Source organism: Misgurnus anguillicaudatus, chromosome 15, assembly GCF_027580225.2.
Source record: "Misgurnus anguillicaudatus chromosome 15, ASM2758022v2, whole genome shotgun sequence".
Classification (NCBI taxonomy): domain Eukaryota; kingdom Metazoa; phylum Chordata; class Actinopteri; order Cypriniformes; family Cobitidae; genus Misgurnus; species Misgurnus anguillicaudatus.
In genome coordinates, this window is record NC_073351.2 from 22,868,288 (window position 1) to 22,894,746 (window position 26,459).

Genomic DNA, 26,459 nt, shown 5'->3' on the forward strand with positions numbered 1-26,459 from the left:
GGGGGCCGTGTAGGAATGCGCCGTACACAAGGAGGGCCGCGCGCTGAAAAAGTTTGAGAACCACTGATGTAATGTTCTGTATTAGACATTAAAGTATAAAGAAAATAAATGTCAACCATCTTCACTTCACTCATATTTCGCTCTGATGGTTCCCATTACAAATACCAGTTATTTGTTGTTACAACAAAGGCATAAATGTTTGAAAATTATGTCCACGCAGGCAGTGCTTTTTTGAATAAGTTATGGGAAAAATATGTTTATACATTATAAAAATAGCTGAAATGTTGCTTGTAATTAATTTCCATTTTTATATTAAAATACTAGTAAAATGTAATATTGTAACATTGATTTATTACTTTTGATATAACCTATAAGTTTTTGAAATGGCTGATTTTGTCCCCACCACTTTTTGAAAGCATTTGGTTAAAATGTTCTAAAAAATTAAGCAATACCTGTGCGACTTACACTTCAAAAAGGACTTTCTTACTTTGTATTTTTGTCTTGTTTTTAGTACAAATATCTAAAATTCTTAAATTAAAATGTATTTTGTTGATGAGCAAAATTACCTAAGAAAATAAGTCAAGTTTTTAGACAAAAAAATATACAATTTAAGTGAATTTGTGAAAATTTGTTAAAACAAGCAAAAATATCTGCCAATGGGGGTGAGAAAAAAAATCTAAAAATAAGATTTCTTTTTTCTTAAATAATTTAAGCAAAAAATTCTCATCCCATTGGCAGATAAGTTTTAAACACAAATTCACTTAAATTGTATAGTTTTTGTCTAAAAACTAGACTTATTTTCTTACGTCAATTTGCTCATCAAGAAAATACATCTTGATTTAAGAATTTTTACTGAAAACAAGACAAAAATACTATGTAAGATAGTAATGTAACGACTGGTTTTGTGGTCCAGAGTCACATATATTGCTTTGTGTGCTTATGGTGTGTTTTCTTTTACATATGTAATGACGCTATGCCCATTTTTGATGCGCTGTTATTCAATATTTTTCCCGTCCTGCTGGAATGTTTTTTCATCTGATCTTTTGTCCCCACCACTTTTCAACACAAACTGACGCCCCTGAATTTTGTACTCAAAAAGTTGTCCATGCTTTTAACTTCAGGTAAATGCTAACACAAGGCCGAGTAGAAAAAGACTCACAAATTATGATGATCATGTTTTTTGGGGTACCTATGGGGAAGCCTAGATTCATTCAGAGTTACATCATCACACATGATCAAGTTACATCAAGCTTTTATTAACTCTAATAATAAATTTAAACTCAGAGACAAGCTATTAAAGAAATATTTTATTGTATAACCAGATTTTGTATAAAATGTATTTTAGGTCCCATAGAAACGTATCAAACAAGAACTTTATACATTGAAATATTACAAATATACTAATAAAACTGGCTCATTATCCTATTTTGAAATCCAGTGTCCTTAGTCTGTCACTTTTTCTTTGCCTTTAAAGTCTTACTCTCTGTTTTGCTCCTGGCCTTGGTCTCTGTTGTTGACAGTGATGACAGCTTTTTCTTCAGCTTGGCTTTTTCTTCAGTTGCTCTTTTGCCTCTTTGTGATTGCTGTCGAGCACTGGTTTGGGATCTGGAGGTTCCAGCTCTGCCTCCACTGTTCTCCGCTGTCTCCTCTGCAAATCCCTGTTTTTCATGAACACTGTTCAGCAGTGTGTCCTCTCGCTTCCAGATCAAAATATTAAACCCTGTAACGAAAGTATACAGTTTTCCAGGTACAAAGGAATCCATTAATTTAACTTTGTTTTTATTATTATTTAATCAATTGCATTTACCCATGCCTGATGCCAGTACATCCCCTGTTGGACTAAATTTGTTGAGCTGAAAAATAGTATATCAACATGTAAAATTTTCGGGAAAAGTGTGGTGCATGCATTATAATAGTACAGTTAAGTGTTTACATTGGTCCATAAATAATTTTTGATTTAATAAAAAGGGTTCTTACAGATATAATACCATGGGTATTGGGGTCCCTGAGCTGATGCACAAGCCTACCACTGTTTGCATCATAAAAATCAATAGTTCGCTTGTCATTGACAAGGACACGATCGTCTGGATAGCGGCCAGCCACGACAAGGTCATATATGGGATGCCAGGTTGCCTAATATTTTGAAAAAAAAAATTCTTACCTGAACTATGATGTCAATACAAATTTACTTTAAAATCTGCAGTTTAGGAGCACTGACCTTGATGGACGTTAGGTGCTGGAACTGTCGATGAGGGTGAGTAATAATTTGATCCGGTTTGGACCAGTCATATGAACAGTAAATCCTGATCTGATTCATCTGGTCCGTAGTTAACAGCTTGGTGCTATCAGTGGGATTAAAATATGCTGGAGAGAGAGAGAGAGGTATCAAATCATAGTTGTAATCTATAGATCACTTCTTATAAACAAATCCTGATTTGTTTTACTTCTTTCTCACATTTTTATATTTCAATTATTAAATATTGTCTCTTACCAGAATTGACTGGTTTTTCGTGAGGCATTTTAGTCAAATAACTGTTTTTGTCTTTGATGTTCCTAAGGTCCCACAGCTTGACTGTAGCATCAACAGAGGATGTTGCCAACAGCCAATCACATCGAGGGCTGAATTCTGCATGTGTGACTTTGCCTGTGTGCAATTTCTCATTCAAGATCTGAATACATGGCCAAAAAATGTAAATATTTTAGAAGCTGATATGCATTTTTAAGTTAATTTTAAAAATGGACCTTACAGAATGTCCATCCAGGCCTAGCAGAAGAAGTCTTCCAGCATTATCCCCAGTCACAAGCATCTGACGGCTTACAGACACATCCACACAGCAGTACCAGTAACTACAAGAGGTGAGTGAAATTTCAGAATCTCAAATTATGCATATTTTTGTGTATTTTTATAATTTATTTGAAAGGGTAGACTTCAAAAAGTGATAGATAATTTATAAACGCCTAGGAATGTTCTTTACAGTATAGCCTGCCCATTGGACCCCTTACCTAAAAACGTTTTAGCGAAATTTAGCAACAGCCCTGTATACTGCTAATCGCAAAGGTAAATTACCACTCATGTAAATTAACAAAATTTGTTAAAAAAAGTGTAGAAATCAAACAAATCAACAATCAATCTGTACTGCATGGATAAGAGTAACAGAACCGCAATATACTCCATGCCACTCACATCTGCATAAAAAGCCTATATTTCCCACATTATTGAGCACACAAGCAGCGTCCTCACCAAAGATCATGGTGATCATGGCCACAGTCTGGGGTTCGTGACAGTATCTGACTTGGGAGGCCCTCAAAACTTTGCACTGAGATAGTACCATCACCAGAAGCAACATAGACCTTGGACACATCTGTGGGACAAAACTTCATCTCCCCAATGGTGTCACCAGCGCCTTTCTGCATGCACACAAATACACAACATACGCTTGTTAGGCTTTACAGCAGCTAGCAGCCGCAACAAGACTCCATTACATAAATCATGGGACAGCAGCCAATTGGACAGTAGCGAATAAGACAGCACCCCGCAGGAGTCAATGGACAGGCTATTGAAAGATATCCTGAGCCTAAATTTATACAGCAACTAAACCAACACAACAACAACAATCCTAACCAGCTTTAAACCTCATCCTTCAATCTGAAAGCATTCAAATACACAAAATTAACAAATTCAGTGCCCACTCCATCAATGACATGAATTTGTAAAATTTTTCTCTTTCTTCGCTCTCTTTTCAGTCACTATTGAAGATTTGAAAACTATGCCAAGACTTAAAGGTACCAGTGTAACAAGTACACCGATAACCAGAACTTTATTTTTTTTACTTTTAGGAGTACCCTAGCATAAACGTGGCTATAAACAGTGCGTATGAAGTAAACTAACTCTCATTATTTATTTCAGGGTTGCTACTAAAATAAAGCATCTTGCTTACTCCCATGAATTCGTTTCAGCAAATACTTGTATAACCGATCCATTGAAATCCCGCAGGGTGGTGGCACCCCAAATAGATGAGGTGAACAGCTGATTTCTATTGAATTGGTTAAACTTCATGCCTGTTATTGCATCTCCAGGTCCCATCTAGATAAAAAACAAAGGGACAATCTGAGCAGTTTCCAAAACCGCATTTTTTACTTACTGTTTATTTGGACAGTGACGTTTAAATCAAAATGATATTGAATTAAAAATTGCTGATGAGTACAAAACAATAAAGCACACATTAGAAACTTCACAATATTGTGATGCCACAAAAGGTTACTGACACTTATGCCATGTCGGCCATTGCAAATTAAAATCATACTTCCTCATCCTAATTCTGCTTTCCCTACTCACCCCCTGTATGAAGGTTCTCTTATTTTGTGCATCATAATCCCACAGGATGATGTCTCCACCCTTTGATCCCACAGCAACAGTAGTGGGATGGGTAGGGTGCCAATCCAGACAAGTGACTCTTCGGTCAAACGGGCTGGCTGTGCGATGCAGTCTGTAGTCTCTAAGAGAGCGGATAAAAGGCTCTTGCAGACACTATAATACAGGATAGAGAGTAACCAGACTGAAATTATGCTCGTTTGCTTTATGTCTACAGTGTTGGGAAGAATATGACTAGCATTGTTGACTGTACCTGTGCAAAACCAGTTATAGTTATATTAATCAGCTATACATTATGCTTATCAGTACCTGCCGAAGTTGTGCATGGATGCTCTGTCCGAGGGAGCTTTGGTATATGTAGTGAAGTATACTAGTTTTTCCCAATTTCTTTTGACCTCCAATCCATCCCACACTTGCCTTTATGTAGGTTTCTGTTACGTCACAAAAAACAGAGTTTAACTTTTGATTACTGACTTGTTACTGATTAGCTTCATGTCCTCATATTACATCACACTGGGTTAAGTGAGTACTCGTTGTCATATTTAAATATTGTAATATAACTTTGCAAACCCGCTGTGGGTGTCGTCTTGTCGTCGTTTTTGGCTTTCAGTTTCTTGGAGAGTGATTCAGATGATTCTTCATTGATTCTCTTTTTGGATTTCACATTCTTCGTCTGTTTCGCAGGGTCCGATTCCGTTTGAGCTTTTCTTCTCGCCATTTCACCTTAAGTTTTTGTTTAAACAACATTACATGTCAAACGTTGCTGCATAACTGTTAACATTAACGTTAGCTGCTAACCGACATCGTTGATAAACTGTAGACAACTGTTTCTAACCATACGATCGAACAGAGCCATTTTGTTTGCTTCTTACATGAAAATATTTGTATTACATTTATTACACTAAACCCACCTTTCAGCCCTGTTTATTTGCAGATGTTTGCAGTTTAGCACCTCTACACAAGTACACATGCGATGCAGTGACGTCAGACACGATTGTTTTGTAACTTTTGAGGGAGAAGCACGCTTTAACCATTAGATGGCACTAAATATTAGGATGGATTTTTGCTCCAGTCCCTGACATGAAAAAAAATGGTTCTTCCATATAAAACAATCTTCAGGAAATTGTTCAGATATGTCACAGATGTAAGTTGAAGGTTTATTTCCATGTTTAAACACTATGTTGTTTATTAAATTTCTAATACAGGTTATTTTGTTGTGAATGGAATAGTATGGGGTGTCCAATTTTATGTTATTTCTCAGATCAGATTTGAATCAGGCAGTTTTAGGTTTTCCCACCAGAGTTTTTTTCTTCATTTACCATATACACACAACAGGTAAAATAATCTGTTGTTTATGCAATACAGTTATAACTATTATTTTTACAAATTCAGTCCATAGGGGGATATAGTGGGATCTCGAATGCAACTGCAATTAAATGCAACTGATTGAATAATGAAAAATTTGTTCGACTTTACGGAGCGCTGCGCAGGCCGATCGGCGTATGACATCACCTAGCGGCTTGGACGTTGCGTGCGTTGACCAATCACAGACGCTCAAGGAGCTACAGCTGACAACGAAAACAAAGAAATGCATGTTCTCTCTCACTTGCCATTCATTGTCATGACCGAAAATGAAACATTAAGTGTATGTTTATTCAGTTCACACACTGAACGCCAAAAGCTAATCTTCACTGGACGGTAAGTGTGCACAGGGATGGAATTTAAACGCGGTTTATTAATGAACTACTGTTTTTGTATTATCTAAACTTTAGTAATAACGCAAGGTCTTATATGAGGATTAGGGTTAGGGTTAGGTGAATAGCTTTGTTTGCAGCCTTTATCAGTTACATATCGACTGATGTGAACGTCATTAACATACAACATTAAAATATGGCAATTTAGTTAAGGTTTTAATAATGGCACTTTCAAAGTTTCAACCCATTCAACTCACGTGTTTTTGGTTATACTTAAAGGGGCCATGACACAAGACTTTTTTAAGATGTCAAATAAATCTTTGGTGTCCCCAGAGCACTTATGTGAAGTTTTAGCTCAAAATACCATATGAATAATTTATTATAGCATGTTAAAATTGCCATTTGTAGGTGTGTGCAAAAATGTGCCGTTTTGGGTGTGTCCTTTAAAATGCAAATGATCGGATGAAGTGCAAACACTGATCACAATGATGGTGGTTTGTTGCAATTAAAACTCAATTGTGCTTTTCTCTGCACTAAATGGCAGTGCTGTGGTTGGATAGTGCAAATTAAGGGGTGGTATTATTATAATAAGAGCTCCTTATGACATCATAAGGAGAGCCAAATTTCAACAACCTATTTTTTCATGTACTTGTAGAGAATGGTTTACCAAAACTAACTTACTGGGTTGATCTTTTTCACATTTACTAGGTTGATAGAAGCACTGGGGACCCAATCATAGCACTTAAACATGAAAAAAGTCAGATTTTCATGCCATAGCCCCTTTAATGAGTGAACTTGCACGGTTGTGCACACAGACCAAAATATTAATGTAAAATTTAGCTGGTTTAACTAGTTAAACATTGCCTATCACACATATACATATGATTTGGTTAACTGTGTGTGCCCGCACTGTGGATTTTATATAATTGTACTTCTGAGTTCATTGTTTACCAATTCATTATTGCACAATACATCCCAGCAGGCATGTGATGAGTTACATTCACTTCTTATTTTTCCAGATGAATTTTCCTTTAAAACAATAAATATCTAAGATCTCTAACCCTAACCCTAAATTGACAAAAATGTTAAATGCTTTCTTATTTGTAAGTCACTTTGGATAATCCTCTGTCTAATAAATAATTGTAAAAGATATAAAGAATATTAATGGGAGCATAATGGTTGCTATGTTTTAAATTATTGTAAACCAGCTATAGTATAATTTGACTTTGTATATACACTAGTCAACATTTGAAGTGGATCAAAAAAAGTTCATCAAAGTTGTCCTAAGACAAGTATGGGCATTGGTAAAAACGGTTTTGATCCACTTAAATGTTGACTAGTATATTACAAATACAACTGTAATCAGTTGCAGTTTTTTTTCTAACAATAATTTATCAAAATATATAGTATGTTATATTATAATATATACTAAGTTATATTTGAAAAGTGCAGACGGAAGTTTGTTCTTTGTCCTCGGCTCTTCTACAATATGCAAGTTTATGACTTGGGTTATGCAATTCTGTTTGTTGAACTGCTGTTTATAAAAGTTTTGTAACAGACCTTTGGAGACATTTAATCCACCCTTGGAGAAAAGTTTGTAACTGGACTTCACAGACAATTGAAGAAGACTTCTAAAGTAATCGAAAGACATCAATAATCTCTGTAGATGGCAGTTCGTCTCTCCACCTTGTAACTAGTGGTGCTTTCCTTTACTATGCTCAACCTCATCAAGCTACCTCAAGTGTTCACCATCAACCAAGTTCCTAAAGTAAGAAAGGTTTTCAATGCTACTGCTCATTTGCAAGAAATGTCATTGTACTGCACTTCTGTGTATGTTGCATGCACCTGTGCTTTACACTGGGAATGTGTACATGAAGTTATGGTGACCCTAGTAAAGTAAAGCAGATACATTTACCTTTTGTCTCATGGTAGGTCTTTCATGAAGATGGCATCATGTCGGGTTATCGCCACCCATGCAGCTCCGCCAAAGACTGTGTGCTTAGTCTTTTCCAGCTAACAAATGAAACCCTTAATATTTGGACTCATTTTCTGCCTACATGGTAACTATATTTTCTGTATATTCTTTAAGGAGAACTTTTATATTCCTATTGTTTTATCAGTTAATTATACATTTTACTTCATATCTTTATTGGATAGTGCAGTGATTACAGAGGGAATGTCATAGTTTAGGTTTAAACCTCACCAATTTTAACTTGACACTATTGTAATATGGCTTTGACACATCTAACCTTTAATGTATGTTGTTTGCTAATTGAGGGGCTGTTTTTTGCAAGGTTTTTCTTATGGAAACTGCTGACAGTGGTGTTGATTCAGGATGATTGGCAAGATCCTTTCACCTGGCCCCTGCTGGTGTTCCTAGTGTCATGTTGTGTGTACCCACTCGCTTCCAGCTGTGCTCACACCTTTAGCATCATGTCAGAACAGGCCAGACACATTTGCTTCTTCTTTGATTATGGAGCACTCAGCTTTTACAGCCTTGGTAAATAGAGTATTCAGAGATACACACACTTATAGACCTATTGTTTCCACTACAGTTATAATATAGCATGCAATTAATGCTTAAAAATACATTCTCTTGATAAAAACACAATCAATACCTTTTTTCACATAGTAGTTTTTCTTGTCTGTTTGTTTGTGTGCTTGGTTATCAACAGGTTCTGCAATCACCTACTCCTTTTACACATTTCCAGATAAATGGGTTAATAGCACTTTTCACACGTACTATGTTCCTGTAGCTGTTGTCAACTCCACTATCTCCACGACAATGGCCTGCTTTTCAAGGTATCCTAGTTAACTTAAATTAAAATATTTATTAAGAGTTCAGATGCAATACCATATAAGTGCATTATTTTAAGGACAATGAAAAGATTAGTTAGTAATTGAAATGTCTTATTGTCACAAATGACAATAGTCATTTTATTTGACTGTGTTTCGTCGCAAAAAGCTCTCCAAAAAAGCTTTTTTTATCAAAAACGTTGTTTCCCAGTTCAAACCTATCTCTCTTGCTTCACTGTCCTTTCTGAAAAAAGTAAAAGGCTCAAAAATATCCCCATATATATTTAGTAAACCTCCTTTAACCTGGTAAAAAACTCTTTGTTGAAAAAGCGATGTGTCGTTTAACAAATTCTGCCAACAAACCGATATTAAGCAGATGCAAAGATATTTGATAAACATATAATATGTGCCAAGAGCATTCATTTAATATGATTATCTTATTTTTGATGGAGGTGGCATTTAGTGGTTTTTGCATCTGAGCCCTTCATAGTTCGAGAGATTGTTCTCAAAGAGAACCCTTTTGAACAAATGTCAAACTAACCACTTCTTTATTTGACCTGGTTTGTCTTTTTCAGAACAATTATCTTAAAGATTTTTTTAATTATCTGGAATATATAAATAACTATCTATTATTTAATAATACAACAATGCTTTTCAAGGTTTTCTGAGAAATTAGACAAGAGAATATGCAAATTTCTGCGGGTAATGGCCTTTGTCTATCCATATCTCTTTGACAATATTCCTCTATTTTATAGAGTAAGTGCTTTGGTCAATTTTTTTAATTATTGATTTGATTGTTATTGTATAGAAGTATTTGTAATACTTTTTTTTTTATAGAATTTTTGTGTGCGTTGGTGAGGGTTGCACAGTTAATGAGGCCAGTGCGGTTCATTACCAGCACACAACGCTGACTCTTCTCACCGGTTTTCTTTTTGCCACACATCTGCCTGAACGCTTGGCTCCCGGCAGTTTTGACTACATAGGTTACTTGCTTAAGCTAAACATCATAAAGTCAGAAAACGCACCAGTGGCTGTCATTTTAAACTATTGGTAAACTTAAAGAACTTCAAATCATGCTCTTTTTATGTGTCATTCACAGGTCACAGTCATCAACTCTTCCATGTATTTGCTATTATTGCCACATATTTCCAGATGACTGCCATTGAACTGGACATGGCTGCACGGAGGCAGTGGCTTCATGCTCATTTGCAACCAATCACCTTTTTAAACACTGCAGGAGCAGCATTCCTTTGTGTGGCCAGCAGTCTTTGTATAATTTATTTCTTCAGCATGGCACTATTCTCCAACAGAAGGATGAAGGAACGAAAGAAAGAAGTGACATGAGTTCTTATGTGTATAATGAAAACACTTGCTCACGAACAAGATGAAAGAGGCCACAAAATTGTATAATTTATCTATTTTCGATTATTTGTTTATCTAATTTTCCACTTTAACATTTCCACAAATTAATAAAAAAATTTTTTAGACCTATTTTATAATCAACCTTTTGAACACTGTTTATGTACGATTACTGTTTGTAAATAATTTAAATATTGTTGGGTTTATAAATATGTTAGATAATAAAAATATAATTTGATTGTATAACGTTACATTGGTACTCCATTGCATTCATGTTTCCGATTCATTTAACGTTACATTAAGATTTTATTTTTATATGAGTGCCTTTAAAAACACTAAGTATAAAATATTTAATGGTTAAATAAACATATACAATTGGTCCGTAAAGAAAGGCAAAGAACGTTGTATTTACTTTTTATATTTTTTAGATATTTTCAGAGGGTGCTAGAGCTGGAATTTTGTATACCGGAAATTGTCAGTATCAAATAAGTCGGTGATTAGGGCGGGACTTCCGTTTGTTTGAGTTGCGGCTCAGCTCGCTGATTGGCCACATTTGAAAAATCTGTTTCTGACGAAGTAGAGGGAACGTTTGAATTGCGGATTTTATGCATGGACAAGAAGGCAACGGCATCGCTAAGTTAAACTAAAACATCTCAGCATGATCAGGCAAATGTATGTATATTTCATCCTATTTTAACTAGACATTGTTTACACTGACGATAAATCGCTAAGAGTTCTTATTATTGTAAAAACGGGGTTTGTTTGTGTCCAAAGACGTTGAATGTTTTGTAACGTTAGCAGACATTGCTAGCTAACTAACGTAACGACACTCGGTTAATTATCCATTTATATATCTCAAGTTTCTTATTATGGTTTCTTAATAGGTTGGAGGTTTATTTTCTTATTGTGTCTTGGTTTTACGTTAACCTAAATACAATAACGAGCGTTTGGTTTAATAAGTCTGCTTAACAGTTGTAATAAAACTGCCGACCAAGCAGAGTCTATTTGAGTACTTCGTTGAAAACACTGCTTCCTTTCATTGTAACGTTAAGGCTTTTTCGAGTGACCAAGCGCAATGGAAAACGATTTCTTTGCCCGTTTATGTAATAAATTATGTTTTCAGATATATATGTTTTTATTTTTACCGATTACGCTAATCTAGTCAAAACACCTGCTTAATTAACGTACTTATCCTTTTCTGACTTTGTGGCTGGACTATGTAAAATGTAAGAGCTGGTAACTTAGGGTAAAAGTTGAATAAAACGCATTTACTTTGTGAATGTTAATTTGTTTACTTTTATAATAGGAAGGGCAAGACGCCCCGGCGCCCTCCGCCGAAAAAGAATTCTAACAACCAGAAGGACCCTGTTGGAGTACGTCGTTTGTTGCTCACAAAATATGACAAATAATACATTAATTTGGAATATACTGATCAAACGTAGTGCATTATACTATTTTTTTTTATGTCGAATGTGTGTTTTGCAGGTGTATTGTCGTGTGCGACCACTTGGTGCAGAAGATGAGGAATGCTGTATTGAGGTTATAAGCAACACCACAATTCAGTTGCATGCCCCTGATGGGCTCAAAGCCAACAGGAATGGGGAATACAAAGAGGTTCGTGCCTGCTCTGACAGTTTGGGAAAACAATTTAGTGTAGTGTGCTTGCCTTTTTAATAAATGTGTCTCTTTTGGATGCCCTCAAAATTTTTTTTTATCTAAAAACGAAAATTCTCAAATAATTTATTTGCCTTCATGCTATCTGAAAGGGATATGACTGTTTTTTTTTAGTACTGTACAGCATTCTACAACAGTTGTGTGTGTAGGTCCAGGTTTGTGGACATACTAAAATAATTGTATAATTTCCATTTTAGACACAATACTCCTTCAAAAAAGTGTTTGGAATCAAGACAACACAGATGGAGTTGTTTGAAGATGTCGCCAAGCCTTTAGTGGAAGACCTCATTCACTGTAAAAATGGTAAAATAAATATGCTCCTTTATATTGATGGATTTAATATGATGGTAGTTGACTGACTGAAAGCATTTTCCCCCTCAACAAGGTCTGTTGTTCACCTATGGTGTTACTGGCAGTGGTAAAACGTTTACAATGACTGGTTATCCGGGTCAGGGTGGATTGCTTCCGCGTTCACTCGACATGATATTCAACAGCATCGGTCCCTACCAGGCCAAGAGATATGTGAGTACATTTGTAAATTATTTTTATTTTTGAGAAAAAAATCCTCCAACCTCGTTGAAGTACTTTGATCTTTCCCTTATCAGGTTTTCAAGCCTGATGATAAAAATGGCATGGAGGTCCAAAATCAGGTAGACGCACTCCTGGACCGACAAAAGCGAGACAGTCAGACAACTGTACCGAAAACTCCAACAACAAGGTAATTTATTGGAATTTGAGTTATGTTAAGCTGTCTGAGTATTTATTTTTATTCAGATTCTGAATATATTGGTTTGGGTGTTTGTTTTTGTGTAGGCGAATAGACCCAGAGTTTGCTGACATGATCAGTCCAGAAGAGGCTTGTAAGGCTGATGGAGTGGATGAGGATAGTAGCTACAGTGTCTTTGTCTCTTACATTGAGATTTACAACAACTACATCTATGATCTCCTGGAAGAGACTCCCTTTGACCCAATAAAGCCCAAGTAAGTTTGCTTGTGATGTTTAGTGTTGACTACATTGGAGTAGATTACTTTAATTTGAATTTAATTCGACTGTGTCTTTACTGTATGTTTTATTGACATCCACCTTTCAATAAAAAGTGGAGTTATACTTTTTTAAATGAATTTTATATGATCAGAAGTGTCGACTGATATGGGTTTTTACACTTCCTAGATAGATAGGGTCAGTATAATGGTTTCACATGAGATGTACAACTTTATGAAGTCCATTTTATTCTAGTTACTTTTTTAACTAAATGAATTTAGGACCAGTTATCCATTTACACCACTGGCTGTTAGTGGATATTTAAACTGATTTGGAGAGTAAAATAACACTTTACTCTGTTAAGCAGTCATGTAGATATCAGTAGATAACTACATAATTTGCCTGGGCAGTATATTAGTCTAGAGTCCCATTTTCAGTTATTTAACTTTAAGGGGGCGTGCACACCAAGGTGTTTCAATTTTTTCCAATGGAAGCGCTGTGCATTTCAGAAACTGCAGCATCTTGCGTGTTTTTTCCAAGCTGCGCACCGGCACTGCATTTTGTTTTTTGCATTGTGAAACGCTCAGCTTGTCAATTTCACTTTTCATTCAACCGTCCAATCACAGTGGAGGAGGGGCTGGACAAATATCACAACAACCAACTGGCGCATTGTTTTATGACTGATAAATAAAAACGAAGAATCTCATGAACCAAAGCGCTGACAAGCACCCACAGTTGGCATCGGCCTGGCATTTTCAGCCACGTTTAAATGCTTTGCTGTACACGCTCCCCTAGAAATGTTTGAGTTTAGTTTATAGATGCATTTATTTTGTTTCTTCATTAGGTGGAATGGTGCAGGCACACCTCTGCGAAGCAACACTGAGTTCATGTACGTGGCCAGAGACAGACTTTCTGCCTCTTGTCATTTTTTTGGCTTATGGTTGTGTAGCTGTTGTGCGCATCCTGCTTTACTGCTTTTAAGTGCTTCTAGTGAATGTGTCCGCTTTGTCTTGGCTGTGTCTTGTGCTTTTGTTTTAGTTGCCGGTTGACTTAGTTTTCCTTCCCTGTGTGGTTACAGAAATTTTATCATTCTAAATTTCACATTTCAGACCACCACAATCCAAATTATTGCGTGAAGATCAAAATCACAACATGTATGTGGCAGGGTGCACTGAGGTGGAGGTCAAGTCAACTGAGGAAGCTTTCGAAGTCTTTTGGAGAGGTGAGCTAATGTGCCTGTCTGGTGATGTTTTCTTGTTAACTTGGTTTTTGGTTAACATCCAGTGTTATTGTATGACATTTTTGCGTTCTGACACAGGTCAGAAGAAACGGAGGATCGCTAACACACAGTTGAACCGTGAGTCCAGTCGCTCTCATAGTGTGTTCATTATTAAGTTGGCACAAGCACCTCTGGATGCAGATGGGGACAATGTGCTTCAGGTCAGTACCAGCAATGCCCAAAAACTTTTCTATTGAGTCTGGGTTAACAAAAATGGCTAAAATGTTTTATCTATAAAATGGTTCTTAACTCAAGTTTTGCCTTTAGTTAAATTTCCACACCAAAATGTAGTTCACCCAAAAATGAAAACTGTGTCTTCATTTACTCAATTATGTTACTACAAACCCGCATAAATTTCTTTGTTCTGATGAACACAAGGGAAGATATTTTAAGAAATGTTTGTAACCAAACCGTTTGTGGACCCCATTTACTTTCATAGTATTCTTTGTTCCTACTATGGAAGTAAATGGGGTCCACAAACGATTTTGTTATAAATATATTCATTTGTGTTACTCAGAACAATGAAATTTATACAGGTTTGTAACAACACAAAAGTGAGTAAACGATGACAGAATTTATTTTATGGTAAACTATCCCTTTAATTCCAAATATTCTTAAAGGCAAATTATTTTGGCACTCAGAGGTGAATCCTGTTTGAATGTGAAATTTTAGGGACTTTTGCATCCTCTAGTGAGAACTGGTTCACCTATTAACTTTTTGATGTTATATATGACATTTTTTATGAATAACATGAGAAACCTGTGAATCTTTTATTAAAGCTGTAAGTGTGGAGGCACAATGGGGTTGAGGCTTTAGCACAGCAAATGTATCTCTGTTATTGGGATCTGAATTTTGACCATGTTTATGTAGGTCAATTTAACAGTGTCTTACCTGTTTCAGGATAAGAATCAGGTGAACGTAAGTCAGCTGTGTCTGGTGGATCTGGCTGGTAGTGAACGCACCAGCAGGACCCGGGCAGAGGGAAACCGTCTTCGTGAAGCAGGTCAGACATTGGGACAAAGACCTGAGAATGAATACCTAAACAATTTTGGCAATTGTTTTATTTGAAGACCAAATGTTTCTTTAAACAGGCAACATCAATCAGTCTTTAATGACTCTCCGCACATGTATCGAGGTTCTGAGAGAAAACCAGATGTGTGGCACGAACAAGGTTTGTGTGCACTACATGCCTGTCTTTAAATGTATTTTACTAATTCACCATTAAAACACTGTCCTCTCTCTTCTCAGATGGTCCCATACAGAGATTCTAAAGTAACTCATCTATTCAAAAACTACTTTGATGGGGAAGGCAAAGTACGAATGGTAGTTTGTGTCAATCCGAAAGCTGATGATTATGAGGAGACCCTGGTAAGCCATGTCAGACGATGATCAAAGTTTTTGTAAAATATCCTGTTCATGTGTTGTTTGGTGGGCCACTGGGTTGATCTTGCATTTCTTGCATGTAGCTTGTGATGCGTTTCGCTGAGATGACTCAGGAGGTCGAAGTGGCCCGCCCTGTTGACAGACCCATTTGTGGCTTTGCTGCTGGCCGCCGACAGAGGAATCAGGCCTTTAAAGAGGAACTGACCCGCAGGCTAGACGAACGAGGAGGTCCTATAGATGGAGGTACTGTGAACCAAGCCATTTCGTGCCTTTATATGTTGTATATGTACATGTTTTGTCTGACTTGTGACTATGTGCTTTGCAGAGTCTCCATCAGTATTTAGCCAACTGCTGCTGTCCTTTCCCGCACTGCCTCCCTGTGAGATCTCTGGTCCTAATGATGATGTTACTCTACCCAGACTTATAGAAGCACTTGAGAAGAGGCATAAGATTCGCCAGATGATGGTTGAGGAGTACAATAAAACTGGTAAATTTATCAGTTTGATTGAAAAATTGACATTTTGACTTCAGAGAAGAAATATATTAATATTTTTGACTTTTATGTTTCAGCCAACATGCTGAAATCCGTGCTTCAAGAGCAGGATGGTAATATCCTTTCCAAAGAAAACGTTATCAGCGAGCAGCGTGGCAAGCTTGGCGAGAAGGACAAAATGATCCAGAACCAGAAGAACGAGATCGATCGTCTGGAAAAGAAGTCCAAGATGCTGGAGTACAAGGTACTCGATCATTGTCAAAAACTTGGTAGATGGAAGCACTTGCGACATGAAATTGGCAGCGAAAAACATTTCACAACATGAGTCACTATAAAGAAAGACACCACAGTTTTTTTCAATATTTGACTATGTTCTTACCTCAACTTAGACAAATTAATACATTCCTATCTTTTTTCAATGCGTGCACTTTTAATCTTTGTACAGCGCCTCATGAATGTGTTAGCATTTAGCCTAGCCCCATTTGTTCCTATGGCTCCAAACAGGGATAAATTTAGAAGCCACCAAACACTTCCATGTTTTCCCTATTTAAAGACTGTTACGTGAGTAGTTACACGAGTAAGTATGGTGGCACAAATTAAAACTTTAGTATTCGTAAAATATTGGAAACGGTGGTGTTTTCCTTTAATTGAGATATATTTGCTAAAATAATGTTTCCAAGGTTTGGGTTATATTAAGACAAAAGCTTATGGTACTGAAAGGCTTCTTAAATGGGTTCCTCTTCGTGCAGATTGACATTTTGCAGAAAACCACCAACATCTATGAAGAGGACAAGCGATCTCTACAGCAGGAATTGGAAAGCCGGGAACATAGGCTTCAGAGGGAACTGTCTGATAAGAGACGCATGGAAACCCGCATGCAGGGCATGGTCAGTGATGCCAAGCTTAAGTGGGAGAAGGAGTGTGAGAGTATTAATATGCCTTCATTTCAGACCATATGTTTGATACTGCCTGGTAAATCATATATTTTTTTTAGATTTTGTAATGCGTGCAGTTTTGTTTTGCCCATGTTCATAGAGCCTGTTTGTTTGTGCAGGAGAGGCGGGTAAATGCCAAGCAGCTAGAGATGCAGAACAAGCTCTGGGTAAAGGACGAAAAACTGAAGCAGCTCAAAGCCATCGTGACAGAGGGGAAACCAGAAAACCGGCAGCCCCAGCGGCCCTCTAGAGAAAAGGACAAAGTTCCCCCCAAAAGATCCGCCTCACCATCGCCGGTTCCCGTACGTTTAACTGAATTGCGCTTTTAGACTGCTTGAACCTTTGATTTCATGTCTAACCTACTAAACAAGCCTCTGTTTTTGCATGCTTTGCTGTGCAGCGCATGTGTGTGTATATATACTTGGCGCACTTTACTTTTTGTGCATGGTTTTTAATGTTGTAAATTCTGTTTTTAATGTATTGGTGTGTGTGTATGTTGCATGCGAACCTTGTGTACTAATCCAATGTTTGCAGTCTTCCTACGATAGCTCCCAGTCATCCCTGGAGCCCATATATAACTACACTCAGATGGTCAGGCCAGCTCCTTCCTCCCCCAGACAAGGCAGTGTTTCTGTGGCCTCCTGCATCTCTGAATGGGAGCAGGGAGTCCCACAGTGTCCCAGGCAGGGTAGCCAGTCACCTCCAGACAGTAGGAAGAGAGTTCAGGGCCTTCCCAACAGTCTTGGAAGAAGGAGAGGCAGGTGCTGGTCCAAAGAATATGAAGTGCCTGCCCAGCCAGCAGATGTAGACCTAGAGGAAGCTGATCACATGGTCAGTGGAGTATCTTGCTGTAGTTGTAGGTAGAGTCGCAACGGGACATTTAAAATAGCTAATGTCTATTACAGGTCTCTGATCAGTTTCTCACTGAATGTAACGTTGATGATCTGTGTGTAAAATAACTGATGGATGTGTTGCTTATTTCAACCATTATCATGTAATCATGTGTGATTGCCGTTTTGCACTTTTAGACAAATAAATTGTTTAAATCTTATTTGTTATCTGTTACTCCTGAGCATAACACCACAGTGTTGTGTATACAAATCACTTAAACCATGTAACAAGTTGAGCAAAAGTTTAAAACCAGGTGACTGAACAACAGATTTATCCTTTGCTGTGCATGTTTTATGTTGTAACAGCTTCTGTTTAGTTTGTGCTTGAGTTTTTGCACTAACACATACGCTACAGCAGGCTCTAGCCCCATGTCCTGTTTGTCTCACTGTGCTTGTGTTTTAATTGAATAGACTGTGCCGCCAGTTCGGCCTCTACACAGACGCTCGCACTCCGCAGGTGGAGAGAGGTGGGTCGATCACAAACCCACCACTAATGTGGAACTGGATACAGTCATGCAGCCAAACCTCCCCAATGCCATCAAAGTGTCGGCTCCTAGTGAAAAGGCTCTGTCCAAGTGTGACAAATACGTTTTGACTCACCAGGAGGTGGCTTCAGATGGGGAGATTCAGACCAAGCTAATTAAGGCAAGTACATCTTGCCTTCCTATATAAAGCAACCTATATAAAATATTTAAAATATAAGTTTGTAATTGTGTTTTATTGCTTTGTATTAGGGTGAAGTGTTCAAAACGAGAGGTGGAGGACAGGCAGTTCAGTTCACAGATATTGAAACCCTCAAGCAAGAAATCCCCGTTCCCACCAGGTGATTTGTTTTTGCTAAGCAGTTGATTTTCAGTGATCGCAGTATATTTTTAGAATGGTCAAATGAACTGCTATGTGTTTGGTTTTTAGTCGTAAGAGGCGATCATCAGGGTCTGGTTCCACCCCTGAGGGTGAGCCTATGGATGGGAACTGGACTGATGTGGAGACAAGGGTAAGTTTTTGCCCATTGTTTGCCTTTTTACAGATATGTGTAACAAACACAAATTGCATGTTTAGTATGGTCAAGATTGGCGTTGGGTATCGATTCAGATGTTCCAGATCGATTCGATTTTCGGTTCCTATTCTCGGGTCGATTTTTATACTCTGAGTTGAATTAAATAATGTATATAGATTTAATACAAATACTATATTTATAAAAAGAACAGAAGTTTACAATTGGGTAATTAATAAAAAGAAATTAAGAGCCACAACACTGTCGTCGTCTTGCTTTTGCGAAATCTTAAAGGTGACATAGAATGATTGAACGGAGTATTTATCCTTGTTCTGTGATGCGACATGTAGACAAAAAAAATTTTGTTTGGGTCTGTAATGCCTTAGAAGCTTCCTAAAAACCTCTCAGATAGCTCTATTAGGGTGGGGGATTTTAAACAAGTAGTTTTGCACCTATTTGGCTCCCCCTACTGGCTTAACTTGCAATCTCATTACTGATTGGCTGACTTTGCTGCCACTCAAAAAATGTAGCCAATTATTTTAAAGTGGAAGGGCAGTTAGATGCCTGTGATGTCATAAGCATCAGTTTTTCAGATTGGGCCGTTTTCTGGCTGACATTTCTAAAAGAGGAATTTCTATGAGACTGAGATGTTTAGCATGTTTAGCACTTTTTGTATGTTTGTGAATGTGAGTAGACTACCATTATTCAACAAAGACAAGGCAAAAATGGTTTTTCATTCTCTGTCCCCTTTAAATGGTTCCATACCTCTGACTTTTTATGTGAAGGTGGCATCAACGTCGACGAAGCACCTGAAACTGCCATTTTTAAGCACTGAATGAATGACAGGCTCACCTCTCGCTTCTTGGTAACATTGTGCAATGCAAAAAAGAGGGTGACATCTAGTGGATAAGACTAGTAATTAGATTAATGTAATCTTATGTTTAATGTTTGTGGAAATGTGAAAAAAAAAATTTGTGGCCTTTGAGAATCGATTTTGAATCGACCACGTTTAAAAAAACAACAACATTTTATTGCCCAGCCCTAGTCAGGATATTTAAAGCTCAATTTACTTAAAGGTGAGTAAATGACAGAATGTTTGCTTGAACTATCCCAAGCAAACAATTTCATTGTTCTTCTGAATATAAAAGAAAATATTTTAAGGATTAATCCATTTTCTTAAAAAAAATCCAGAAAATTTACTCACCACCATGTCATCCAAAATGTTGATGTCTTTTTTTGTTCAGTCGAGAAGAAATACTGTACTGTTTTTAAGGAAAACATTCCAGGATTTTTCTCACTTTAATGGACCCCAAAACTAATGCATTTAATGCATTTAAAAATTGCAGTTTTAACGCAGCTTCAAAGGACTCAAAATGATCACAAACGAGGCATAAGGGACTTATCTAGCGAAACGATTGTCATTTTTGGCAAGAAAAATAAAAAATGCACTTCTAAACCACACATTCTTCCTCCGGCTGTGTGACAAGCCAGCGCGACCTCACGTAATTCCTTAATTCTGTGGAAAGGTCAAGTGTTACATATATGAAACGCACATTTGCGGACCATTTTTGAACAATAAACTAACACAAAGACATTAATTGGTATCATTCCAAATACAACAACGTCGGAACGGTCCTCTTTCTCCACACTCGTAAACACTGGGGCGTAGTTTTGCATACCTCATCCGTAACCTCTTGACGTAATGACATTTTACGTGAGGTCGCGCTGCCTCGTCACACAGCCGGAGGAAAATGAGAAGTTGTGGTTTAAAAGTGCTTTTTTTTCTTGCCAAAAATGAAAATCATTTCGCTAGATAAGACCCTTATGCCTTGTTTGGGATTGTTTAGGGTCAATCCCAAACAAGGCATAAGGGTCTTATGAACGGCAATTTTAAACTGCATCAAACTGTTAAGTGTTGCGGTCCATTAAAGTCCATTAAAATAAGAAAAATCCTGGAATGTTTTTCTCAATAAACATCATTTCTTCTCGACTGAACAAAGAAAGACATTAACATTTTGGATGACATGGTGGTGAGTAAATTATCTGGATATTTTTTAAGAAAATGAACTAATCCTTTAAGAATATTAGTATCCAAGCAGATTGACTTTTATAGTGGAAAGAAAATAATACTATGGAAGTGAATGGTGCCCCTGATCTGTTTGGTTAACATTTTTCAAAATAAATGTTTAGCAATACAACAAAATTTATACCGGTTTGGATCAACTTGAGGAAGAGTAAATGATGACAGAGTTCACAAAAAAATCTCCCTTTAAAATATAAATAAGTGGACCTCAGGGAGGGAGAATTTTTTGCACATTGTTGGAAAGTTTTTGTTAATATGTTTACCAATCTATATTATTGTAGGCGTTGCGATTCAGGTCTTTTTTCCTGACCTCATTTTTATTTGTGTTCTCTAGTGCTCTGTGGCTGTTGAGATGAGAGCTGGCTCAAATCTGGGACCTGGATACCAACACCATGGATATCAAAAGTAAGCTCCGTTTACTTATAAAAATATTTAACTTGTCCTTGGTCACACCAGTGACCAAAAAAGGAAAGAATCTTAATGATTATAAAATTTGTTTTACAGGCGCAGAAAGCCTTAAGACTGCACTCGCATTGCCATCACAGACGAGTCCTTTTCTGTTAAAGCCTCTCATCACTGTGTGCAATAGCAAATTCACTTTATAATATTTAACTTTTTAAGATGCTTTTATATGTAAAAAAGTCTTTTTATAATTTAGACAACTTCACCAAAGCTGTTTTTGTCTTGCTGTTCATGTGTACAATGAAGGTCTTTTGGTGGGTTTAAATACAAAATGTTTTGCAAATGTTTCATTTTCTAGCTGTCACTTGAACACAACTACTTGCTTGTATCTTTTTTTGTATGTACTCTATTTTGTATTTGGGCAGTTAGGACGATCAAAACGTTTGCTGGTGTTTTCTTTAAAATTATTTTTGTGTAGTCATTTTTATGACTTGCAGTACAAGTAGGCAGCACCTTGGAGAAGCACTCTGTATTTCTCACTTGTATTATATCGCTGCAGACAAAAACTGTTAATAAACAGCATTTGATGCTGAATATGTTCAGCTTGTGTAATTATGTTGGCTTGAAAAAGCCAACATACTGTTGTTGTATCTAAACTTATTATTAGTGGTGCTTGCATTTATGCAAGGCATCACTATTACTATTGCTCATACTTATTATGTTGGCTTGACAAAGCCAACATACTGTTCTTCGATCTAAGCTTATTATGTTGGCTTGAAAAAGCCAACATACTGTTGTTGTATCTAAACTTATTATGTTGGCTTGACAAAGCCAACATACTGTTCTTCGATCTAAGCTTATTATTATTAGTGGTGCTTGCATTTATGCAAGGCATCACTATTATTATCTCTCATACTTATTATTAGTGGTGCTTGCATTTATGCAAGGCATCACTATTATTATCTTGCATACTTATTATTATAATTAGTGGTGCTTGCATTTATGCAAAGCATCACTATTATTATTGCTTTCGGTTATTATGTTGGCTTGACAAAGCCAACATACTGTTATTGTATTTAAACTTATTATTAGTGATTCTTGCATTTATGGAAAGCATCACTATTATTATTGCTCAGGGATGTTATTTTATTATATTCTGGACAAAATTTCGGCACGTAACTTGTCCCGCACGGTTTGTCGTAGACCCATGAAAGAGGGCTCAAATCAACCGGCTTATTGAGGAGATGGTGGCTATATCTTTTATAAGGGATCGGGTGCAGGATTTCTGAAAGGGGGGCAAAAAACCACCCGAAAAATCCCATTGACTTAACATTGCGCCCAACTTTGACGAGTCATAGCTCCGCTCGAGGATTTTATAGAAACATGTGGGTTACAACATTTGAAGAGGGTGGTAAGCTCTGTAAGAACATGGATCACAATGAGGTTTAAGTTGTACCCCTGGGGTGTAAGAGGCACCCAAAAATGCCCAATGAAAAGTCAATGGGGCAAAATCCCATAGACTTACCATTGCAAAAATTTTGACGGGTCATAGGTACGAGTGAGGATTCCTTAGAAACATGTGGGTTACTAAATTTGAAGAGGGTGGTAGGCTATGTAAGAACATACATGACATTGGGGTGTAAGTTGTACCCCTGGGGTGTTAGAGGCACACGAAAATTCCCATTGGCAGGAAACATGCCCATATAAGGGAAAAAACAGTTCCAGATGGGATATCTTTGCTTTACAGTGTCGTAGAGATAAGTGGGTGGGCTCATTTTACTTGGGCATCCAATCAGTCTCTCAGGATCATCCCAGAGCTATTAAGCCACGCCCCTAGCAACAATTTTGGGCACCCTAGCAACATCTCCCATAGACTGCCATTATAAAATTCCCAGATGGATATCTTTGCACCACAGTGTCATAGAGACATGGGGGTGGGCTCATTTTACTCAGGCATCCAATCAGTCTCTCAGGATCCTTACATATGTATTAAGCCACGCCCCTAGCAACCACTTTTGAGCACCCTAGCAACATAAAATTCAAACAGTTATATCTCGGCATCCAAACATCGTAGAAACACGGGGGTTGGACCGTTTGACTCGTGACTCAGAGTGTAATCACTATGGGATGGCAATTTTTTCCCTAGCAACCAAATACAGTACCCTAGCAACAGAGTAAACAAATCCTTATATCTCCGCATCAGAACATCGTAGAGACACGGGGGTTGGACCGTTTGACTCGTGACTCGGAGTGTAATCACTAGTGGATGCCATTTTTTCCCCTAGCAACCAAATACAGTACCCTAGCAACAGAGTAAACAAAGCCTTAAATCTCCGCATCAGAACATCGTAGAGACACGGGGGTCGGACCGTTTGACTCGTGACTCGGAGGGTAATCACTAGTGGATGCCAATTTTTTCCCTAGCAACCAAATACAGTACCCTAGCAACAGAGTAAACAAAGCCTCATATCTCTGCATCAGAACATCATAGAGACACGGGTGTTGGACGGTTTGACTCGTGACTCGGAGGGTAATCACTAGTGGATGCTGTTTTTTTCCCTAGCAACCAAATACAGTACCCTAGCAACAGAGTAAACAAAGCCTCATATCTCCGCATCAGAACATCATAGAGACACTGGGGTTGGACCGTTTGACTCGTGACTCGGAGTGTAATCAGTAGTGGATGCCAATTTTTTCCCTAGCAACCAAATACAGTACCCTAGCAACAGAGTAAACAAAGCCTTATATCTCCGCGTCAGACCATCGTAGAGACACGGGGGTTGGACTGTTTGACTCGTGACTCGGAGTGTAATCATTATGGGATGTCAATTTTTTCCCTAGCAACCAAAAACAGTACCCTAGCAACAGAGTAAACAAAGCCTTATATCTCCGCATTGGAACATCGTAGAGACACGGGGGTTGGACCGTTTGACTCGTGACTCGGAGGGTAATCACTAGTGGATGCCAATTTTTTCCCTAGCAATCAAGTACAGTACCCTAGCAACAGAGTAAACAAAGCCTTATATCTCCGCATCAGAACATCGTAGAGACACAGGGGTTGGACCGTTTGACTCGTGACTTGGAGGGTAATCACTAGTTGATACTGTTTTTTCCCCTAGCAACCAAATACAGTACCCTAGCAACAGAGTAAAGAAAGCCTTAAATCTCCGCATCAGAACATCGTAGAGACACGGGGGTAGGACCGTTTGACTAGTGACTTGGAGTGTAATCACCAGTGGATGCCAATTTTGCCCCTAGCAACCAAATAAAGTACCCTAGCAACAGAGTAAACAAAGCCTTATATCTCCGCATCAGAACATTGTACAGACACGGGGGTTGGACCGTTTGACTCGTGACTTGGAGGGTAATCACTAGTGGATGCCAATTTTTTCCCTAGCAACCAAATACAGTACCCTAGCAACAGAGTAAACAAAGCCTTATATCTCCGCATCAGAACATCATAGAGACACGGGGGTTGGACCGTTTGATTCGTGACTTGGAGGGTAATCACTAGTGGATGCCAATTTTTTCCCTAGCAACCAAATACAGTACCCTAGCAACAGAGTAAACAAAGCCTTATATCTCTGCATCAGAACATCGTAGAGACACGGGGGTTGGACCGTTTGACTCGTGACTCGGAGGGTAATCACTAGTGGATGCCATTTTTTCCCCTAGCAACCAAATACAGTACCCTAGCAACAGAGTAAACAAAGCCTTATATCTCCGCATCAGAACATCGTAGAGACATGGGGGTTGGACCGTTTGACTCGTGACTCGGAGGGTAATCACTAGTGGATGCCATTTTTTTTCCCTAGCAACCAAATACAGTACCCTAGCAACAGAGTAAACAAAGCCTTATATCTCCGCATCAGAACATCGTAGAGACATGGGGGTTGGACCGTTTGACTCGTGACTCGGAGGGTAATCACTAGTGGATGCAATTTTCCCCCTAGCAACCAAATACAGTACCCTAGCAACCGGATAAACAAAGCCTTATATCTCTGCATCAGAACATCGTAGAGACACGGGAGTTGGGTCTTTTTACTTGTGATTTGGAGTATAATCATATACTGTCGCCAGAAATTTGCCACGGCAAGCACCACTTCACATTTTCTTCAGGAAATGTACCTATCTAGTTATTATTCTTCTTCTTCTTCTTCTTCTTCTTCTTCTGAGACTAAAATTTCTGCGGCTAACTCGTCCGACAGCTTTCAAGCTACATCCACGAAATTTTCCACGGACATTCTGACTGGTCTAAAGAAGTGTGCTATATCTTTTTGACGGGATCCGACTTACAGAATTCCTAAAACGGGACATAAAACTTCCGAAAAGTCCCATTTACTTAACATTGCGACAAACTTTGACAGGTCATAGCTCCGAGTGAGAAATTTGTAGAAACTTTTGGCTTACCATATTTAAGGAGGCTGACAGGCACTGTGAGAACATACCTCACATTGGGGTGTAAGTTTCACCCCTGGGGTGTAGGAGGCCCCCAAAATTCCCCATTGACTTATAACGGGGCAGGAAACACGCCCATATAAGGGAATAAAAACGTTCCAGATGGAATATCTTCGCTTTACAGTGTCATAGAGACATGGGGGTGGGCTCAATTTACTCAGGCATCCAATCAGTCTCTCTGGATCATCCCATAGCAATTAAGCCACGCCCCTAGCAACCATTTTTGGGCACCCTAGCAACATCTCCCATAGACTGCCATTATAAAATGCCCAGATGGATATCTTTGCAGCACAGTGTCACAGAGACATGGGGGTGGGCTCATTTTACTCAGGCATCCAATCAGTCTCTAAGGATTCTTATTGAGCTATTAAGCCACGCCCCTAGCAACCAAATATGAGCACCCTAGCAACATAATGAACAAAGCCTTATATCTCTGGATCCGAACATCATAGAGACATGGGGGTTGGGTCTTTTGGTCATGTTAGCTTCATGCTAGCTTCAAGCTAAGTCATACTAGCTTCATGCTAGTTTCATGCTAGCTTTATGCTAATTTCATAATAAATCTTGCTAACTTCATGCTTATTCATGTTAGCATCATGCTAGCTTCATGCTAATTCATGTTAGCATCATGCTAGCTTCATGCTAATTCATGTTATCATCATGCT

General features: G+C 38.0%; 3 protein-coding genes across 12 annotated transcripts; 2 read left to right on the forward strand and 1 right to left on the reverse strand.

The window, feature by feature from the left end:
* Positions 1 to 1,294: 1,294 nt before the first annotated feature.
* Positions 1,295 to 5,408, reverse strand: ddb2 (damage-specific DNA binding protein 2). Of its 3 annotated transcripts, none has more exons than XM_055174153.2 (11): positions 5,284 to 5,408; positions 4,943 to 5,095; positions 4,682 to 4,803; positions 4,337 to 4,528; positions 3,242 to 3,408; positions 2,748 to 2,847; positions 2,492 to 2,669; positions 2,219 to 2,364; positions 1,978 to 2,133; positions 1,808 to 1,853; positions 1,295 to 1,720 (listed from the first exon to the last, which is right to left on the reverse strand). In XM_055174153.2, the coding sequence occupies exons 2-11, from the start codon at positions 5,088 to 5,090 to the stop codon at positions 1,452 to 1,454; spliced, it is 1,524 nt and encodes a 507-aa protein (XP_055030128.2). In that variant the 5' UTR covers positions 5,091 to 5,095; positions 5,284 to 5,408; the 3' UTR covers positions 1,295 to 1,451. The 3 variants fall into 3 exon arrangements, with proteins under 3 accessions (XP_055030128.2, XP_055030129.2, XP_055030130.2); XM_055174154.2 differs by lacking the exon at positions 3,242 to 3,408 and adding an exon at positions 3,939 to 4,084; XM_055174155.2 differs by lacking the exon at positions 5,284 to 5,408 and having other exon boundaries at positions 4,337 to 4,496; positions 4,943 to 5,085.
* Positions 5,409 to 5,796: 388 nt separating this feature from the next.
* On the forward strand, positions 5,797 to 10,472 carry paqr5a (progestin and adipoQ receptor family member Va). Of its 4 annotated transcripts, none has more exons than XM_073853607.1 (8): positions 5,797 to 6,070; positions 7,625 to 7,834; positions 7,999 to 8,126; positions 8,361 to 8,566; positions 8,778 to 8,868; positions 9,522 to 9,609; positions 9,692 to 9,845; positions 9,962 to 10,472. In XM_073853607.1, exons 2-8 carry the CDS (start codon positions 7,781 to 7,783, stop codon positions 10,204 to 10,206), a joined length of 966 nt encoding a protein of 321 aa, XP_073709708.1. In that variant the 5' UTR covers positions 5,797 to 6,070; positions 7,625 to 7,780; the 3' UTR covers positions 10,207 to 10,472. The 4 variants fall into 4 exon arrangements, with proteins under 4 accessions (XP_073709708.1, XP_073709706.1, XP_073709705.1 ...); XM_073853605.1 differs by having other exon boundaries at positions 5,805 to 6,070; positions 7,614 to 7,834; positions 8,742 to 8,868; XM_073853604.1 differs by having other exon boundaries at positions 5,805 to 6,070; positions 8,742 to 8,868.
* Positions 10,473 to 10,734: 262 nt separating this feature from the next.
* kif23 (kinesin family member 23) lies at positions 10,735 to 21,930 on the forward strand. 5 transcript variants are annotated; one of them, XM_055174149.2, is made up of 24 exons: positions 10,735 to 10,893; positions 11,528 to 11,594; positions 11,707 to 11,835; positions 12,093 to 12,198; positions 12,281 to 12,417; positions 12,501 to 12,613; positions 12,709 to 12,876; positions 13,722 to 13,766; positions 13,987 to 14,099; positions 14,196 to 14,317; positions 15,057 to 15,159; positions 15,248 to 15,327; positions 15,405 to 15,524; positions 15,623 to 15,782; positions 15,865 to 16,026; positions 16,110 to 16,276; positions 16,782 to 16,955; positions 17,087 to 17,269; positions 17,502 to 17,798; positions 18,269 to 18,502; positions 18,592 to 18,680; positions 18,770 to 18,851; positions 21,269 to 21,339; positions 21,439 to 21,930. In XM_055174149.2, the coding sequence occupies exons 1-24, from the start codon at positions 10,880 to 10,882 to the stop codon at positions 21,452 to 21,454; spliced, it is 2,952 nt and encodes a 983-aa protein (XP_055030124.2). In that variant the 5' UTR covers positions 10,735 to 10,879; the 3' UTR covers positions 21,455 to 21,930. The 5 variants fall into 5 exon arrangements, with proteins under 5 accessions (XP_055030124.2, XP_055030126.2, XP_055030125.2 ...); XM_073853602.1 differs by lacking the exon at positions 10,735 to 10,893 and adding an exon at positions 11,429 to 11,447; XM_055174151.2 differs by lacking the exon at positions 17,502 to 17,798 and having other exon boundaries at positions 10,736 to 10,893.
* Positions 21,931 to 26,459: the final 4,529 nt, after the last annotated feature.

Coding starts and splice junctions, on each gene's coding strand:
- ddb2 (XM_055174153.2), bottom strand. CDS start 5,090: ATGGCGAGAAGAAAAGCTCAAACGGAATCGGACCCTGCGAAACAGACG. Junction 3,409..4,336: donor AGAGAACCTTCATACAGGGG/GTGAGTAGGGAA, acceptor GTGTGCATGCAG/AAAGGCGCTGGTGACACCAT. Junction 1,854..1,977: donor ATACCCATGGTATTATATCT/GTAAGAACCCTT, acceptor ACTATTTTTCAG/CTCAACAAATTTAGTCCAAC.
- paqr5a (XM_073853605.1), top strand. CDS start 7,781: ATGCTCAACCTCATCAAGCTACCTCAAGTGTTCACCATCAACCAAGTT. Junction 7,835..7,998: donor CCATCAACCAAGTTCCTAAA/GTAAGAAAGGTT, acceptor GTCTCATGGTAG/GTCTTTCATGAAGATGGCAT. Junction 9,846..9,961: donor CGGCAGTTTTGACTACATAG/GTTACTTGCTTA, acceptor TGTCATTCACAG/GTCACAGTCATCAACTCTTC.
- kif23 (XM_055174149.2), top strand. Junction 15,328..15,404: donor AGATGTGTGGCACGAACAAG/GTTTGTGTGCAC, acceptor CTCTCTTCTCAG/ATGGTCCCATACAGAGATTC. Junction 18,681..18,769: donor GAAATCCCCGTTCCCACCAG/GTGATTTGTTTT, acceptor TTTGGTTTTTAG/TCGTAAGAGGCGATCATCAG.